This window comes from Channa argus, chromosome 7 (genome assembly GCF_033026475.1).
Source record: "Channa argus isolate prfri chromosome 7, Channa argus male v1.0, whole genome shotgun sequence".
NCBI lineage: Eukaryota > Metazoa > Chordata > Actinopteri > Anabantiformes > Channidae > Channa > Channa argus.
This window is the reverse complement of record NC_090203.1, coordinates 6481214-6500093: the sequence shown is the minus strand read 5'-3', so window position 1 is coordinate 6500093 and position 18880 is coordinate 6481214. Positions and strand designations below refer to the sequence as shown.

The 18880-nt window shown below is 38.0% G+C and overlaps 2 protein-coding genes across 5 annotated transcripts; one reads left to right on the top strand and one right to left on the bottom strand.

Moving 5' to 3' along the window:
* Window positions 1-471: 471 nt before the first annotated feature.
* LOC137130588 (myelin-associated glycoprotein-like) lies at window positions 472-7933 on the top strand. Of its 2 annotated transcripts, XM_067510949.1 has the most exons (12): window positions 472-557; window positions 684-726; window positions 1477-1557; window positions 1787-2155; window positions 2225-2521; window positions 3442-3699; window positions 3792-4052; window positions 4736-5002; window positions 5103-5399; window positions 5485-5575; window positions 5734-5767; window positions 6567-7933. In XM_067510949.1, the coding sequence occupies exons 3-12, from the start codon at window positions 1506-1508 to the stop codon at window positions 6816-6818; spliced, it is 2178 nt and encodes a 725-aa protein (XP_067367050.1). In that variant the 5' UTR covers window positions 472-557; window positions 684-726; window positions 1477-1505; the 3' UTR covers window positions 6819-7933. The 2 variants fall into 2 exon arrangements, with proteins under 2 accessions (XP_067367050.1, XP_067367051.1); XM_067510950.1 differs by lacking the exon at window positions 684-726 and having other exon boundaries at window positions 495-637.
* Window positions 7863-18851, bottom strand: LOC137130587 (B-cell receptor CD22-like). 3 transcript variants are annotated; one of them, XM_067510947.1, is made up of 17 exons: window positions 18666-18851; window positions 17341-17415; window positions 16812-17234; window positions 15622-15897; window positions 14900-15160; window positions 14458-14712; window positions 14042-14332; window positions 13608-13904; window positions 12622-12894; window positions 11006-11267; window positions 10771-10848; window positions 10599-10656; window positions 10370-10500; window positions 10111-10159; window positions 9125-9213; window positions 8971-9040; window positions 7863-8714 (listed from the first exon to the last, which is right to left on the bottom strand). In XM_067510947.1, the coding sequence occupies exons 2-17, from the start codon at window positions 17393-17395 to the stop codon at window positions 8469-8471; spliced, it is 3114 nt and encodes a 1037-aa protein (XP_067367048.1). In that variant the 5' UTR covers window positions 17396-17415; window positions 18666-18851; the 3' UTR covers window positions 7863-8468. The 3 variants fall into 3 exon arrangements, with proteins under 3 accessions (XP_067367048.1, XP_067367047.1, XP_067367049.1); XM_067510946.1 differs by having other exon boundaries at window positions 7863-8717; window positions 18666-18850; XM_067510948.1 differs by having other exon boundaries at window positions 7863-8717; window positions 15817-15897; window positions 18666-18850.
* Window positions 18852-18880: the final 29 nt, after the last annotated feature.

Below are 18880 nucleotides of genomic sequence, written 5' to 3'. Positions count from 1 at the left end.
ATTTTACAAATTTTTCTTTTCTCTTTATTTAGGCATTCGTCCCATGTTATCATTAATAATAATTGCTATAATTAGTATTTTAACAAATTATCTATCACACCTCTCATCACACTTTCTTCAAAGACGAGCATCACAGAAACCTCTATCATTTGTTGTAGCACTTTACATACCAATGTCTAAAGAGCTTTTCCGATCAACATCCAGTGACACCAGTAACAGAAATGAATGTAACTGCTCAAGATTTCTGTTTCTAGGCGACCATTTTATAAAATACACTTTCCTTCCTGCTCGAAAGATTGTGTAGTTTGGCTAATAAATATAGGATAAAAGCAAAGCAACAATAAATGACATTATTTATGTGCAGTGAGAGTCCCTGGAGAAAAAGACTTGCTGTATTTACTGTTACTGTAATACACAAAGGGGATATGAAAAGCGTAGTGTTGTGCTGAGTGCCCCTCCCCAGACAAAACCCACAACAGCTGAGTGCGTTGACCAAAAACACCACCAGTCTGACACAAGTCTGTTCTTGGATTTTCACCACTGGCCCTTCGATGCTGGTAAAACTTTTATTTGCTCTTTCATCGGATTCAACATTAACATATTCATCAGTTTGTCCTCTGCAAAGATAAAACGTCAGGTAAAATATGTCTTTAAATCTCAAACACTGTATACTGTGCTTCCAGAAAGGAGACTCTGTACATGCTAAACATCTCTTTTAGCTTTAAGGTAAGAATGACTCCTCCGAAAACCTGAATGACCCATTATTACAGAACTCTGACTTACTTTGTGAATTCAGACAGTGGATGTGTTTGAGTTAAGGAATCTACATGGAGTAATGAGTAATTTATTGCAAGTTTGCTTAAAAAATGTCAAATATTGGTGTATGATTTACAGTAAGGTTAGACTTGCATGCTTTTACTCTATTGGTTTCTCTTTTCTCTTTATCTTTTTCATGTTTAATTCCCCTCTTAACTTTAAAGCTGCTTGTTAAAGAAAATATCTTCATGTTTTTTCTGTGATTGGTGTTGCCTCCATTGTACTGTATAAGAATATTTATGTCTCGGTGGGGAGAAGCACATTATTTATCCAGTTTTTAGTCCTACAAACAGATTCTGTAATTATTACATATTACACCATATTGTAGGGTTGTTGAACGACACTTTCAAATGATGTAAACTTTGCCTTTTGATAGTTTGTTGAATTTTACTGCAAGTATATTCACTTTGATATTTAACAGATAATTCTGACTCATATTTCTATTTCATTTTACTTAATTATGGTAGAATTGATACTTTCACCCGAGTAATTACAGGACACCTGTAGCCCAGTTATTATCAGTTTTCAGAGAATTTCAAAAAAAATTAATACAAAGGTTTTAATAATGACTATTTTGGTTTCAGGGCATAATCGAGAATTATTTGCAAAATGCTTAAACCCCAGGAAATAAAAAAATAAGGAAAAATCTCTTTTGTGCAGGATCACCAACAAAACAGAGAAGTAAAAGTATGACTGGAGCTGGAGCTTTTAATGTTTTCTTCATGTGCTGTCTACTTCCTGGTAAGCTGCTGCATTAATACAAATTGTTAGAGCACTTTATGGATAATATATTATCTAATCATATATTTTTTTGTAATGATGAATGAGTGTTATAAATATTGTCTTTTGTTTTAACCTTTACAATATGGGGCATTTTGTTATTTTTGTTAAATTTCCTCTTTAACAATGATGGTTCTTAACTTAAGACTCACTGACTAAACAGATGTGTATTTAATTTTTTTCACCTCAGGAAGTCTGTGCCAACACTGGGCAGCCTTCTTGCCCCAGACCATAGTGGGACTGAGCGGATCCTGTGTGATCATCCCCTGCAGTTTCAGCCTTCCATCAGAATGGGATCAAGACCTGGACGAGTCGTGTAAAGCCATATGGAAGAGAGGCAGCTGGACCCGAACACAAGTGTTTGATTCCAGCCTCATCGGAGCAAGTGCCAGCGTAAACATCCTGCAAGGAAACCTGACGGGGACCCTGCACGAGAAAGACTGCACCACCATCTTCTACAACCTGCCGTCCAACCATTACGACAGCTACTACTTCAGACTGCAGTGTGACAACCTGCTGAAGTTCAACTTTCAAACCGGTGTCCTCATCACTGCTCAGGGTCCGTGTTAGTGTATTTCCTGCACATTTCACCTGCTCCTGCCATTTTCTCATTTTTTTCACTCTTCAGATTCTCTGCCTAGACCAACCCTAACTCCATCCGTGCTGGAGGTTGAAGAAGGGACTCCGGTGAGACTGAACTGCTCGGCTGTTGCTCCCTGTCCTATTCTGCCCCCAGCTCTGACATGGACACCCAGTATCGGTGACACAGAGGAGACCACAGAAACTAGATCTCTGTCCTCTGTTATGAACTTCACTGCCACTTACCTCCACAATGGGCAGAAGATCTCCTGCACCACCGTCTACACCAGACAAGATGGCAACAGCGACCTTCTCTATGAGAAGAGTTTGACCATGCGTGTTCTTTGTGAGTGTGTTTCTGGCATTTCAGATTCCATCTTAGGACTTCAATTTGTTATAATAAGGGGCTGTTATGATATCTGGGAGCATGCAATCATGGGGTGAATATGCAAATTCCATACATCAAAAAATCTATTTGGGTTGGGACTCTAACCTCTGCGTGAGTATTGTTACTAAACTTAATTCATTAACAACTCAATAACATTGATATTTGTGGAAAAACAACACTTTACATTTCTGGGAGTTTCTCACAAACATGCAGCTAATTGTGAACAGAAAAACGAAAATAAATTGATTCAACTCATTCAACCTATTACAATTTGCATAGAAATATTTCAGTTATTACAAAAAGTGAACAGAACCAAATGATTTGAAGGTTGATTTTTGAAAGCTGCATGTACAAAATGGATGTTTCCAGTGTTAATACTGATTCATAAATGCTTTATGAAAATAATAATAATGCAAGCAGCTACAAAGTGGTTAGCATACTCCACAAAAGGATGCGTTGTTTTGTTGGCAAATCGTGTTTTTAAAGAATAGTTTGACATTTGGGGATATACACTTACTTGCCGAGCATTAGATGCAACTATTCAGCCAGCAGCTGGCTGGCTTAGCTTAGAATTAAGACTGGAATCAGCTAGTCTGGCTGCGTCAAAGCTCAGCTAAATACACCTGGATTTGTCAGGCGGCCAGAAACACAAATCAAAATCAATTCCAATGTTGCTCTATATTTCTTGGATGTCAAAAAATCCCAACACATTTATATTTCTATAGCGCCACTTCAGAAAGAAGTCATCTCAAGGCACTGTCTGTAATGCTAATTTATCCGCGCTCGCTCATAATGTTGTGCTCTGGCCCTAATTTGTCAGAAATGTCTATGCAGGTTTAATCATTTCACATATTTACATTGTCAAAACGCTCTTTCAGATGCTCCAAATAACACCTCAGTTATTTACCCTGGTCCTGTGAAAGAGGGCAGCTCGGTGACTCTGACCTGCAACAGTAATGGCAACCCAGCTGTTGACAGCTACACCTGGTACAAAGTGGACAGCGATCAGGTGACAGCAGTGGGCTCCAAGAGGAGGCTCTCTACTACGGTTTCAGAGGTCGACAGCCAATTTTTCTGCAGAGCCAGTAACAGATATGGAAGCCAGAACTCATCCGTCACGCAGATAGACGTACAGTGTAAGTAAAACTGAAGAAACACAGATGACACATTGTGGCCAACAACATAGACTGAACAGGTCTTTTGTTTTTTGTGTTTTTTTTTTTTTCAGTTTCTCCGAAGGAAACAGCAGTAATTGTTGATCCTACTGGTCCAATAGTGGAGGGCAGCTCCGTTTCTCTGTTCTGTAAGACCCGTGCCAACCCATCTGTGAGCAACTACACCTGGTACAGAGGGGACGAAGAGGACGAGGAGCGAGGACCCATCTTAGTTATAAATGTTGCTGACCCAGGACATAGTGGTGACTACCACTGTGAAGCCAAAAATGACCTGGGAGAAGAAACGTCAGCGCCCACTGAGCTGGACATTCAGTGTAAGTTGAACACAGTAAAGGCATTGACTTACACTGATAACAAACAACACAACTGCATGTTTTGAGCGTGTTCATACACTGAACATGACTCCACTGTACCGCACATCCAGCTGTGGTCACCCAAAAAGGATCTGGAGCCAAGACTCAGTCACAGAGCAGCACTATAGTGTCTGGACCATGAACAGTAACGCATTGTCATGTTGCGTGACGACCTTAAAATCCGTTTTGTGTCAATGGTCCATCATGACTGAGCTCTGCAGTGTGTCCACTTGTGTGTGTGTGTGTGTGTGTGTGTGTGTGTGGCAGTGTGATTATTTCTGTTGTTTAGTTGGATTTGTGGGATGTCACTTCTAACCACAGATAGTGACAAATGTGTGTGTTTCATGAAAAGACAACTCAGAACTGTACATTGATTTTATTTTGGCTGTGGGAGCATTTACAGGGCGCTCGAACCGTCACGTCAGTGAACTGGCAGGGTGCACAAGCCCCCGGCTTCATGCTTATGTTTTATTTTCTTTTGCCATCTTTTTCTATTATTAAAATACACTCTTAGCTTAATTAAATAATTCACTGCCAATCCCATGGACTTCTCTGACAACACTCATGCCTCCAATAATTCATTATTTCTGACGCCCAGTAAGTGGAATGAACAGTCTGACCTCATTGAAAATTATTTATTTCAGATCCTCCTAAGAACACCTCAGTGTTGGCGGAACCCTCCGGTCCGGTTCATGATGGCAGTTCTGTGACTCTGACTTGCTCAAGCACTGGCAACCCAGCAGTGGTTAACTTCACCTGGTTCAGAGTGGCTGGAAGACAAATGGAGATGGTGGGAGCTGAGCGAGATTTCACCTTTAATGTGACCAAACTCTCAGGGGATCAGTATTACTGTCAGGCTCTGAATGTCCACGGAGCGGAGTACTCAGAGCCTGCAAATATTGATGTAACATGTAAGACTTACTGATTTATTTCTAATTACTTACACGTTTATTGTCCCCCAAGAAGTTTGGTTGAACATGCACAAATAGCTAAATATTCTCTCCCTTGCAGTTGCTTCAGAGATCCTGCCTTCGTCCCACTGTGTCAATATTTTATCCCAGATTCGATGTTCCTGTGACAGCCAGGGGAACCCGCCTCCCTCCATGGTTTGGGAATTGGCTGGGGTACCTGTCAATCACTCTGCTGACATCCCGATCAGGGAAGTTTCTCTGGGGAACACGCGCATGAGGAGCCTCATCACACTTTACCATTGGCAGGAGGACATGCCCTCTCTAGTCTGTGTCAGCATAAACCCACTGGGCTCCAGCAGCCTGGCGTTCAATATGTCGTCCAGTGAAAACCAGCTAGGTATTTCAACCTGCATGATGCTGCCTTTGCAATGGCTTCTCTCTCTGCTTTTACTGTCTAATGTGGTTTGCGGGGGAACTTTCAGGCCTCCATGCTGCGTCCCTGTTGATTGGCTCGGCAGTGGGAGCACTGGGAATGTTACTGGTGTGTATCCCAGTGCTGCTGTGCTTTTGCAGGTGAGGATCATTGAAATCAGTGAAAAGACACAAACTAAAGCAACTGTTGTCAAGACATTTTGACAACCAGTTGGGTCATTTGACAGTTCTGCGAATGTTATAGCACCAAGTCACTTAAATTCACATTTTCAAGTGTTTTCTTTTTGTGTTGGTTTTAGGAACAGAAGGAGTCTAACACTCAAGAAGGGACAGGTAAACACTTCAGAATTTATAGTCACTAATGAGGTGAGTTTGTCATTGCACACAGGTAGTTAAAGGTTTACAGACACGCATATCTTACTGCTTACATAAAGACATATTTATATATCACAGGCCACAATAATCTCCCCAAAGCAAAAAAAAAAAAAGTAAAAGTACCGGACAGTTATTAAGAAAATTGCTTTTTTTTGTTTTTTTCGTTATTGTTAGACCTGCAGGCAAATTAAAATATTTTGTTCAGTACATGAATAGATGTGCTGGAATTTGACCAGAAGCAAAATGGCACTGCTACCCTATCTCCTGTCAGTACATAGAAACAAAAAAATTACAAAACCCAAAATGATGAAGGAACATTTGTACCAGCTGAATATGCATTGTTATTAATGTTAAGTTTAGGGTTTAGTCAGTATTCCTTTATATGTCACCTCAGTGTATATGCAAATATAACCCTAAACCTAATATCAATGTGCATATTTAACTCAAATTAATGTTCTTTTATCATCAATAACAAAAACAGTCAAGAGATGTACAAAAAATTTTATAGTACAATAATGAAAAATAATTGTGTCCAAATGGTTGCATCCCCTTGATACATTTATAAAAATTGTAATTTCTTATGAAGAAATTAAAAAAAAAAAAATCAAGTTTGACTGTTTTTGCCATTAGAAGGCATGCAAGGGGATGCAAACTTTTGCACTCAACTGTACACATTTAATGGCAAACATAGGTTCTTGTAACCAGGGAGAGGTTGTAATTTAACAGGACTAAATTCATTGCTCTTGTCTTCTTATAGATGAACTCTTATGACAATAAAGCCATTCTGCAGGAGAAAGAGGGAAGAAACAGTGTACACGTGGCTGCAAAGCCAGACCTGAAGGAAGGAGCAAACTGCAGCCAGGCCTCCAACATGGTTTATACTGAGATCTGCCTGGACTCCACCGGAAGCAAAGAAGGACACGCAAACGAGAAAGAAACAGTTGCAGATGGTCATGTTGAACAACTGAAAGACACTGATGGTGAGGTCAGTGACAAAGGGATGGTCTGACTATAGAGGGAATTACAGCTAATGCAGAAGATTCTGGCATGTAAACCGGACTGGAGGACCATCTCAGGTTCATCTGTCAGCAGAAGACCTGCTTAGAGCTGCAGGCTTATACATTATTACTTGTGTTAAAGCCTGCAGCAGTGAAACTAACATCTGAACTGCAGCATATTTTAAACCGAGTATGAGTGATGTCACATGTGTGACCTTAAGTTTCGTTTTATCGAAAACTTCATAGAAAATAGGATGAAACATATCCACCTACTGTACAGATGCAGTTTATCTGTAAGCTGAGGTTGAACCTTCAGTCACTCTAATCAGCCATAACACTAAATGTTTCCTCTATGTGCTAATTAATCTCTTCCAAGTGGTTGACTACAATAGAAAAATGCTGCCACATTTATCACGTGATGGTTTATATGTAATATTTCAATGCTAACTTTTGCAAAAGGGAAGTAGAAAAGTAAAAATGTAAAACTTTGTTATTGAAAATGAGTTTTCTGTGAACTATCTGTGTTTATGTATACAAACAGGGTTTTCTGGCTTAGGACGGCTAAAGTCAGAGGGGGATATAAAACGAAGCATTTTCAACCAAAGTTGGGAAGCTGTGCAACATGCAAAGAAAATAACAAAGTGATTTTGAATTTGATACTGGCAACAGGTTTCAAAACGTATGGACGGGGGCTTGTGGTATATGATCTCCACCACAGAGTCGTGTCTCTTTTAAATGCAGTGTTGCCTGTGGGCCTGAAGATCAGACATTCAGCATTCAGCCTCGAGACATTTCTCAGGATTCTGATACAGTGATATTACATAACGTAGATAAAGAAGTTCCCTAATTCTTTGCCCTAGATGTTGTGAAACATTATTCTTAAGTGGCTGAACAATTTTCACATCGCATTGTTTCACAAAGTAGTGAACCTTGCCCCATCCTCACTTCTCAAAGATTCTGAATGCTCCTTTTATAGCCAGTCACGATACTGACCTGTCGCCAATGAACCTCGTTAGGTGTGAAATGTGTTTCACAAATGAGCATATTTCTACATTTTGGAACATTAAGTATGTTGTGTTTGTACTATTTTTGAAAAACGTTTTAAATAAAAACAGAATGCAATGATTCTTATATCTCTTCATTCTGTTTTTATATTTCACACAGCATCATAATTTTTTTTGTGTGAGTGGAAAATTGTGGTAAATTGTTTCAACAGACATACAGTAGTTTAGCAAAAAGCTTCTGTAAACTGATTGCAGCAGAGCTTTGCAACATTACACCCACGTCATTTTGGGCTGCGGCAAACACAAACATCACAGTGATGTAAATTTTCTTCCAAGCTGTACATACGTACACACATTTTCCTTTTAATATTTTTGAGTTTTGAGTCATACACACTACCTCAAATATATTTTAGAAACAGTTTGAATTAGATTTCTAATGATGGTCCCTTTCCTTCTATGTGCTGCTGTCTAATAATGAGAAGAAAAGAAATGCACTAAAACTAAATCTTATTTGTAAAAAAACCCCCCAAAACTGTAGAACAGCAAAACCCTAATATACAATACTAACCTTAATCTGTGACTGAACTATGCCATATTGCAGGATATGTGAAGCCCAAGATGGCCGTGCAAGTCAAATAAGATTAGGAATATAACGAATCAGATTTTGACGTCAGAGTAGTGAATATCATCGTCGCTGCTGGTGTCGCTGCTGGTGTCGCTGCTGGTGTCTCTGCTGGCTCTATGAAGTCCTGCTTTTGGAGTGAAGCTCACCTGCGTGTAATTGAGACGTACGTCATCTTCACTGCTGTCTGAATCATCATCTTTGTCATTGTCTAATGGAGCTGGAGATTTGGCTGCACCCGTGCTGCTGACATTCTCGTAGTCAGCCAGCCAGTCTTTTTCCTTCTAGGATGACAACGGAGATTGTAGTGCAATATTTGATTTTCTGAAACTCATGACCTTAATAATAGTTAATTAATTGACCTAATTAATTTCTAAACAGGAAATGTTGTCTTTGCTACTGTATTATGAACAAACATATTAATAATAAAATAAAAAAGAATACAATTATTTAGCTTTAAACTGACTCTGAGCAACAGTCATTAAAGTAAACGTATAAAGACTAAAATTAGTGTAAAAGTAAATCAGGATATCTGACCTTTTTAGGCGGCTTTGACTTGCACACCTTAGCATAAACAGTGTCCTCTTCTGGTTTGACCTGTTTGTTGCTAGAAAAAGTAAATATCATCGTGAATACTTTTCCGTGTAATAATTTGTCCTGTTTTGATGTTAGATGCAAAACAAATTCTCACTTTTGCCCGAAGGACAGAGAAGCATAGTTGAGAAGATCATCCACTGTCTGTCCACCTTGCAGTCTTCTGGGGTTTTGTGCAGCAGGAGCCTGAGCAGATGTTCAGATGATCAGTTAATAAATTGTAAAAACTGAATCCGGTAAATCAGGCTTTACACTGCAGGTTGTCACCTGGTTCATGGTTCCACTATATTAGTGTATTGACATACAGCTATTGATGTGCTAAGCAGCGAGGGAAGAGCTGCAGCACACAGAGGGCCAGGCAGCAGCTTGATCATTGAAAGCCACATCCGACAGCCTGTCATACAAAAAAAGCTAAACAAAGATGTTTTGTTTTTGCAAACACTGAATGTGTTTGTGTGTGTTATATTCATAAGGTACAGAGCCCTCGCTGAAGGATGCTGTTTATGAGATCCTTCTATTGTCTGTGTAAGATACAAATATCAACTTTATAAAATTGTAAAATTGATCAATAATTAACCTTGAAGATCCTTTTTTTAAATTTTTACTCTTTTACATTTGCACAGTGTTGTGTGTGGCTGATTTCAACAAAGGAGCCCCATCATATCAAAGATGAAAACCTCGGGGGGATTTCCATTAAACTGCAATGCAGCAGAGGTTTAAATATCTTGATCTCTAGTTCCTGAAGTGAGTGAACCCCCTGTAACAGTTTGCTACAGTCTCCATTGTCTAACTCAGTAGTATCGTTCGAGTGTAGATTGTATCTGCCCGGCAAACGCTCACATCTTTCATACTCGTGTGTGGATTCAATCTTTCTGATATACATTTCAAGTTTCAAGCCCAAACTAAGATACATCTATAATATTTTCAGTAATCTAGAAGTTTTTTTCTTTGTTTGTTTTGTTGCTGCTGTTTAACATCAAAAGTTCACAAAAGTGCATTCAGTTTTCAGTTCTTCCTCTTACATTTGCTTTCATTTGCTTTTATACATAAAGCTGTTGAGAAGCTTCATATTTCTTGACTCACCAGTCTTTTTGCAGGCATATTGACTGTGCTGTAAACATTGGAATCAGGCCTGTGGAACAAAAGACACCGGCAAGAATAACAACACACAACCAGTGAATAACTTTCAAATCTCAGGAAACTCATTGTGCCATTCGTGTCTGAAGGCTCTTAAATAGACGCTTTCACCAGCGTCAAGCATGAGCAGCAGCCCATCAGATTCTGTCTTACAGAGTGCTCTTTATCCCGGCTGGGGACATTATGTGTGCGGCTGCTGTCTTACGTCCTGTCTGGATGAGGTTGGCGTCGCTGGGCCTCTGGATGGTACAGCTGGTCTGGCACGAGGACATCTCTGCTCCTGAAAGGCTCTGCCACGTGAATTAGATTCCGCCTCCTTACAACATTCGACCAACCCTGAATCGTTGTAGGCACAAAAAACACATACGGATACGTCATTTTTGTGCGAATGTATTCAGTAAAAAACTCAAAGGTTAGCACAAATGTGTCATCACCAGAAAGCCAAAGCAGGCCTGTGTGCTTCCATGTTGAAATGAGTTCTTCGTCCTTTTTCTGAAAAAATCAAAGGAACATGAGTGTGGTTATAGTGCACGTGCCTGTTACACATGACAAATAGTCTGTGAATAAGGAATAATATTTAATGAACTTGTTTTTTTGAGCTTTTACCTGTAAACAAAGAAAATTAGGGGAATAAAGAGCAGGGTAAGGACAAGACAAAGGACGATCTTCAGGTACAGCATAAACCTTCCTGTGGTTAAAAAAACACAGAATCAGTATATACACAATACACTGAGTTGTCAACAAACTACTGATTTTTTCTAATCAATAATGTAAAGCCTATATACATTATGTCCTAAATGAAAAGTAATAATAAAAAAAATAGCACAAGCTAGAAATTCACTTGCCATCAAACAGCGTGACTGGGTCAGATGCTTTTTCATGTATTTCATTTTTAGCTACGCAGTAGTAGTCTCCAGGTGCGTCTGAGAGGACTTTGTAAATCTGTTGTCTGGACAATATAATCATTTCCATGCCCTTCTTGTACCAGGAATACTCTTTGACAGGAGGATAACCGTCACTGTTGCAGCTTAGTGTGACTGAACTTTTCCCATCATGTTCCTGCTGCTCTCCCGTTATTGTGATGTTTATTTGCTTTGGAGCATCTAAGAAGAAAAATGTGTGAGTAAAGGAAGCAGGACAATATTAAACAAATATTCTATGGCTATTTATGGCTTTAGTTTAGGGTGTAAATGTACATCAATGCTTTTAAACAAACCCATCTGACTTCCTTAGATTACAACCCCAATTCCAAAGGAGTTAGGCAGTTGTGTAAAACATAAATAAAAACAGAATGCAATAATTTCCAAATCTCAACATATGCTCCCGTTCAAACAACATCTTTTTTTAAGGAAGGCCTTGTATATTTCAGTAAGACAATGCTAAACCGCATACTGCATTCATCACAACAGCATGGCATCGCAGGAGAAGAGTCTGGGTGCTGAACTGGCCTGCCCACAGTACAGACCTTTTACCAATAGAAAAAACTCGGTGCATCATAAAAAGATCTGGTAACAAAAGGCCCAGGACTGTTGAGCAACTACAATCCTGCATCAGACAAAAATGGGACAACATTTCTGTCCTAAAACTCCAGCAGCTGGTCTCCACACTTCTCAGACGTTTACAGACAGTTGCTAAAAGAAGAGGGGATGCTACACAATGGTAAACATCACCCTGATCCGACTTTGTTGAATTGTGTTGCTGCCATTAAATACAAAAAGAGCTAATATTTTCCATGAAATGGTAAAATGTCTCAGTTCCAACATCTGATGTGTTGTTTAAGTTCTATTGTGAATAAAATATGGGTTGATGAAATTAGAAAATCATTGCATTCTGTTTTTCTTTACATTTTACACATCTTCCCATTTTTTGGGGAATATGGGTTGTAAAATATTTATCTGCTTCTAGCTAAAAAACTCCTCCAGATGATATGACCGAGGAGGTTTTCATCATCAACCTGCTCTGGAAAAGCAGGTTGACCATAATTACAATCTCCATAGTGTGAGAGACAAGATGACATAATCTGAACTAGAGGCTCCTCCAAATGAGGCATTTTTCAGCTAGAAGAAGAGTCATATATTAATAAAGGGAAGTCAGAGGGAAGTTTGAAGGCATTGATTTATATGTACCACCCAAACCTTATTATTATTACATTCAAAGTGCTAATGGGGGCTTCCCAAGAGGCTTTTACTGGAACAGCAAACACTGACACAACTCCCACATTGTCTCTAAACATTCCAATCTGTATTAGAAAATTCCTACTCCCTAAAGGTACAGTATCTAAAGACTCTTGTTACCAAATGTAAATGGTAACAGCAGGGTTTGCACCTTCTTTTATAAGAATGTCCAATACATTTATAATATATCCAGTAGTATATATTATAGTAGTAGTCTAAATATTTATTTTTAATATTTTTTCCTGGTTTATCCATACACCATCACGAGGGCATCAATACTCACACTTGACGTTAATCTGAATCTTCTGGGATGTTCCTGTTCCAATGTCGTTTTCAGCTTTACAGCTGTACTGTCCAATATCAGAGGGACTGGCAGATTGTATAATATACTGGTCATTATTTTCTTTTAAGACTTTTTCCTTCCCATCAGTTGTCTTCATCCAGGTGATAGATTTCACTTGTGGGTAGGAACGAGCACTGCAGCTCAGTGTCAATGACTTGTTTTCTTTCACCTCAAAACCATGTTGAGATTGTACCGTCACGTCTTTGGGCGCATCTACCACAAATGTATATTAGAAAAAGAAAAGTGTCAGATCTAAAAGTTGTCATGTATTTGCCTGTATTGTAATGACGACCAGTGTGATAAACATTTATTAACTGGATATCACAGAAATAACATTAAACTCCCGTGAGAGCAGACATTTCATGTAGTCAGCCCATTTACCCAGTAGTGGAAGAATTACTGAGATTTTAGTAAATATAGTAATAGTACACAACAATAGTACCTCACTCTGAGTAAATGCTGCATTAGTAATTTTACCCAAATAGCACAATACTAATAACAGGATGGTTGACTTTGTGTATCAAAGGTAAAATTATTCATCAAGAGGTAGAGCCGCTCAGTTATATTGTTGAATCAGTATTATTGATCCCTAAATCGTATCTAAACATTGCTGTATATTAATGTTTAATGTGTAGATTGAACTGCTTTATATACAGTTTGATAGTATAAATGATTATAATAATGAAACCTTTTTCTAAGCTGATGACATAGTATTTAAAGTAGTATTTACCTTAAGAATTGTACTTAGATTAGATGTACAGTACATAGTAAATTATCCGTTCATTTTAAGAGTTTAAAAAATCATATATATTAAGTATTTTAAAAAGGATTATCTCTATATTGAGAAAATGTCATTAACGTGATGGAAACTTTTGGTTTTGATATGATCTGTTTAAAAAAAAAAGAAAAGCCTCTGCATCACTCACATTTCACCACCAACTTCCTCTGTTTGCTTGTGTTTGAACCTTCAGTGTTTGTAGCACTGCAGGTGTACAATCCATCATGGGCTGAAGTTACATTAAATGTGAACTGGAGTTTGTTGTTGCTTGGCCAGTAACTGTCTGATTGAGGAAATAACTGTTTTGGATTGGGGGGATTTGATGTGGAAATCCATGTCACTTTGAGACTTGATGGAGGGGAGCTTTCAACGGTGCATGTGATGGTGGTGGTCATATTTTCTGTGAGCTCATCAGCCATAGACAGTATGGGTTCAGTGGGAGGATCTGTAGAGAGGAAGCAGATATGTGCTGGAATCCTGGATGCAGATTTAATGTAATACTCAGACTGTAACTTGCTGTAAAATACAAGCTTCGGTTTATATTTTGTCAGTACAACAGTTAAGGAGAACATTTTGACTTACACAGTACTTGTATGTTTAATGGTTCACTATCATCTCCTGTACCAATGTCGTTGGTGGCGTTGCATTTATAAATTGCTTCATCTTCTCTTTGTACGTGCTCCAATATTAGGATATTTGAGGAAGTTGTTTTGGATGTCCACTGGGAGGACTTAAATTGTTTGTTGTTGTTGAAACGGTACCAAGAGTATGTCGACGGGGGGGGGTAGGCATCACTGTTACAGGTGAATGACAAGGGTTGTTCAGCTTTTACAATCGATTTACTGATGACAATATCTGTCTTCCTTGGTCGGTCTGGAAGGAGAATTTACCATGAATTACTCCAAATTTTACTTTGTTGATACAATTTGATGATTAATCTTCTTTCTGTCCCATTAGCTCTCTGACATACAAACAGTACAAGGACGTGAGACACTTACATTTAACTTTGATTTGAAGTTCCGGTGATGATCCTGATCCCACAGTGTTATTTGCTCTACATGTGTAGGAGCCGCTGTCCTCAGGCTTCATCGTATCAACAACAAATGTCTGCCCATCTACTATATTTGCCCCATTTTTTTGCCAAGTGTAGGTTACAAGTTGTGGGTTGCTTCTCTTTACAGAACATGTTAAAGTCATTTTATCTCCTTCTGTAACTTCAGATGAAGTCGTTGTAATCTCAACTTCAGGGGCATCTAAAACAGGAGATTTTAAAGTTTCTTTAGTTTGACTCAAAGTGACAATCTACCAAATCCAAAATAAATGACTACGGTGCAGTAAATCTAATGCTAAATAACAGCTTCTCATTCACAAATGTCAAGAGTGAAAAGTAATGACTTACACAAACATCAAATTCTTTAAGTAAAAACAGGAAGTACTCACATGTTACATCAACAGTCACTGGTGCTGATGTGAGTGTTCCATGTTTGTTTTGAGCTTTACAGCGATATTCTCCACTGTATGAAGCATCAATTTCTGTGATCGTCCACTCTGCCAGTGTGGACATCGCTTTCATCATTGTGTCATTTTTAAACCAGGAAATGTTTGTGGCTGGAACTCCTTTAGCCAAACAAGTGAGTGTCACTGAATGTCCTTCCCTGATATTTTTAGAGCTTATGTTAGCTGATACCTCCTTAGGAGCATCTGTATCAACAAATTCAACATAAGTTAGAAGGAATATGTCTATTTGGCAATAATAGATATGCAATCACATATTTATATGGTTGTATTGTTTGTACTTATGTTGTAGTATACAGTAATGTTAGCAAATACAAATATTCTGCCTTCAAGTGGTTTGAGATAACATGACAATTTTCTTACCAAACCAAACCACAAATAGTGGTGCACTTCTTAAAGGAAGTGGTAGCTTAGGCTATTAATTGTCTTATTTGCCAAAACATTATACCTAGTTGAAGACCACTAAATGCTGAAATCGATGTTGAGAATAGTTATGTTGTTCCATAATAGTTTTAATTTTAAAATGAGTGTTTTACAGTTAAAAGCATCACCAAGCATTGATGAATTATCGGCTCCTGAATGAACATTTGACATTTAGATCACAGCAGTAACTAATAGTTGAAGTGATTCTCCGTGTATGAACTCACATTCTACGGTTAAGCTGATATTTCGAATTAAATAGTCATCTGTGTTATCGGCTGTTTTGCACGAAAACACCTTCCCATTATCCTGCCAGCTGGCTGTAAAGCTGACTGTATGAGTTTTGCTCTGATGTTGATTTAAGCTCTGTGATGAGGATAACAATGGCAAATCTTCAATTTGTGGTTCTGAAGTACATGAACCTCGGGTGGAGCATGTGAGTGTTATCTGTTCAGATTCCATCACAGCAGGCGGGTTCTCAAAAGTGATTGGACACGGATTTTCTGAAAATACGAAAGAAATAAAGTCAGCAGAAATTACATGGTGAACTTAAAGGATATTGGTATTGCTTATAAATGAAAAAGAATACAGCATTAATATATCATGACATTGAGTAAAGAAGTTTTAGTTTGGTGGAAACAGGTGGAAGCTTATTGTGCTCAACTAATGGAAGGTTCATGATAAAACTGGAGACAAGTAGAACATACTTCCTTCCAGTCCTCTGGCATCAAAACTGTATTAAAAGATCTTGTAATTATGGGATGGTTTCCATTCAATTGTAATACCCACAATTTGTAATTACAAGTTTAAGGTTTTATGCTAATGTATTATCATAAATGAGTCAGTAAAGCTAAATGTCATTGAACATATTTTGCAATTTGTTTAGTTTTTAGCCTGAACTTTTTATCTTTTATCAGCTTTCACATGACAGATCAAAAACAACCTATTCAGCATCGAGAACCTAACCAATGTGGCTACTCTATGACAGCAAGTGGATTTATCATCAGTCAAATCTGATAGTGTCTGAGTATATATTGTAAATATTTGCAAAAGTAACCATTTCCATCCTCACCTATCAAAACAAATGAGACATCTGAGTTTGAAGTCTCAAAACCCATTTATGAGTAACAGTGTGACATGGATTTCTTATATTCATTTTGCTGATGCAGTACAGTACTGTCCAAAAGTGCTGACAGTTTAGATATTTAAAATCCAAAGGGGACAAAAGTACACACATTGTATACTCAAGTAGCACAGATACAATATTAATTCAATAAGGTTATTGTGTTTTATGCTATTTTTGGACAGAAATTGACATTATTTTACATATTCATCTGTCAAAGATGTTTGTTTTGTCCTGCTATGCTCCTATACACATCCTGAACATATATTTAAATATTTTGCCCTTTTTACTTACCTGTAACCTTGAGGGTCACATTTGGTTTGGTTGACCATTTATGGCTTCCTTTTTTATATCTGAAAGAATACTCTCCGCTATCACTTTGTTTCAGATTGCAGATCAAAATATTGCATCGAGGCTTTGGTGAGGAATTATAACTAGTTCCCCAACTTGAAGACAAAGAGCCAATATATTTCACTCTGTCTTCAAAGTGTGGACTGACAGGACGCAGTGCAGTATTTGTACTGTAAATGACAGTGCCAATAAAATCAGCATTGCTTTCATCCCATTTTGCGTCCTTCAACCAAAACCAGTATGCATCATTATCATCAGAAATGGGCCCTGTGACATCACATTTGATATCAATGCAGGACCCTTCTGTAGCAGTCGGATTAAGATCCCGCAGTGTCATGGGAATGTGAAGGGAAACAGAATAAAAATCTGTGTTTGTGAAAACAGAAATGGAAAATTAGTTACAGTATGTCTATGGATTCAGTGTAAATGATGTAAAAGAGAACACTTTCACAGTGGAATAGTGAAATCCTACTTTTTATCAGGGCCAGAATTACCAACCACCCCAATGTCAGAGCATTCATCATCATGTAGGACTAAAAGTTCAAATCTGAAACAAACAACAAAAACAAGTATGTGTTCATAACTCTATACGCCATAACATCACAGAAGCATTTTTATAACTGTAACCAGCATTATAAGCAAATAGTTGTTTTTATAAAAATCAGTTAGTCTCTACATTTTCTTCCTCTTTCTCTGAGTTCTTAAAGTAGACTGAAGTTTCTTCCTCATCTTAAAATAGTTGTACACTTGTGATTAGAGGAATTTTGAAGCATTGCAAACAAATTGGTTTTCATTTCTCTCACACAGCTACAGTAGCAGACTTAGTCACTTTTATTTCAAGAAAAAGCAGAGAGAATTGGTATTCAGACTCCATTTTTTTTAAACCTCACTGTGCTGTGTGTGTAATTATTGTGTGTTGATACAGCAAATGTTTCATTTTCAGGTGCTAATTTAGCTTTATTTTAAACATTAAAATACAACTTGGATGAACACTGCTTTTGTTTGGCATCAGTTCCTTGGTTAAATTACTTTTGGCTGCTTCACCACTCATGAATTTAAAGGCCACCTTATACTGTACTTTATACAATATACACTGAGCGCCCACAATATTAATATTGGTGGCCTTAATGTTGCGGAGGTCAAGATTCAGCATGGCCACTCTGAGCAGTCTGTAGCTACACAGACCCATACACAACAAATTGAGATACACTGTGAAGAGGTGGTAGAAGTACTGGCCTTAAAGTACCACTTTAAATCCTTTACTTAAGTAAAACTACTGAGCAGATTATTTACATTTTACCTAAAGTACAACAATAAAAGTAGTCCAATAAGAAAACTGTGTACTTTAAACACTAATGATTATGGTAAATGTGGCAAAACATGTACAGTAATGAATAAAAATAAGGGTCAGTCATCACAGTTGATAACGGTGGCAGGTGGGTAACCCATAAAAATACATTAGCATTTATTAGCCCAGAATTTGTGGAGGTATTAATATTGTGGCTGATCAGTTTGTACTTTACTTACTAATACTATTACTGTATTCATGCGAACAAAACACGTGCACTTTTTCCAGGTGAAAGTGATATTCATTTCATTAGAATTTCAAATATTGTTTCATGCAATCGAAAGGCTTCTTTGGAAATCAAAACTGAACATTCTCTAGAGACCAGCACCATTCTACGTTCATGAGTTAGATGAGCCTTTACCAACAATGAGGACGTTGGCAGTTTAATTAGGCCGTCAAAGAGAAGCAACAAGTCACAATTAAAGATATTAAGATTACTTTGTACTTACCTCAGAGAACCTAGTTGTAGCAGTCTGCAACACACACCATCCTTCATAAAGTACGTTAGTGAAGAAGTTTTTACATTTAACTTCAAATCCTAAAGAATTTGCATATGCCCAATCATGCAAACCAGAAAACACAGTCTTTCATCTGTGCACTGATGAAGTGATATACTCTCCTTTGATTTGCCTGCTGCAATGGGCATGACTTAAACCTCCTCTCA

Bases quoted from the DNA above. Each gene is read 5' to 3' on its own strand.
- LOC137130587 (XM_067510946.1), bottom strand. From the start codon at position 17,395: ATGATGATGAATGCTCTGACATTGGGGTGGTTGGTAATTCTGGCCCTG. The intron at 15,161-15,621 runs GTGAGTTCATAC...TTGTTGATACAG, and splicing joins TATCAGCTTAACCGTAGAAT to ATGCTCCTAAGGAGGTATCA. The intron at 9,214-10,110 runs GTGAGTCAAGAA...ACATCTGCTCAG, and splicing joins ATATGCCTGCAAAAAGACTG to GCTCCTGCTGCACAAAACCC.
- LOC137130588 (XM_067510949.1), top strand. From the start codon at position 1,506: ATGACTGGAGCTGGAGCTTTTAATGTTTTCTTCATGTGCTGTCTACTT. The intron at 1,558-1,786 runs GTAAGCTGCTGC...TTTTCACCTCAG, and splicing joins CATGTGCTGTCTACTTCCTG to GAAGTCTGTGCCAACACTGG. The intron at 5,003-5,102 runs GTAAGACTTACT...TCTCCCTTGCAG, and splicing joins TGCAAATATTGATGTAACAT to TTGCTTCAGAGATCCTGCCT.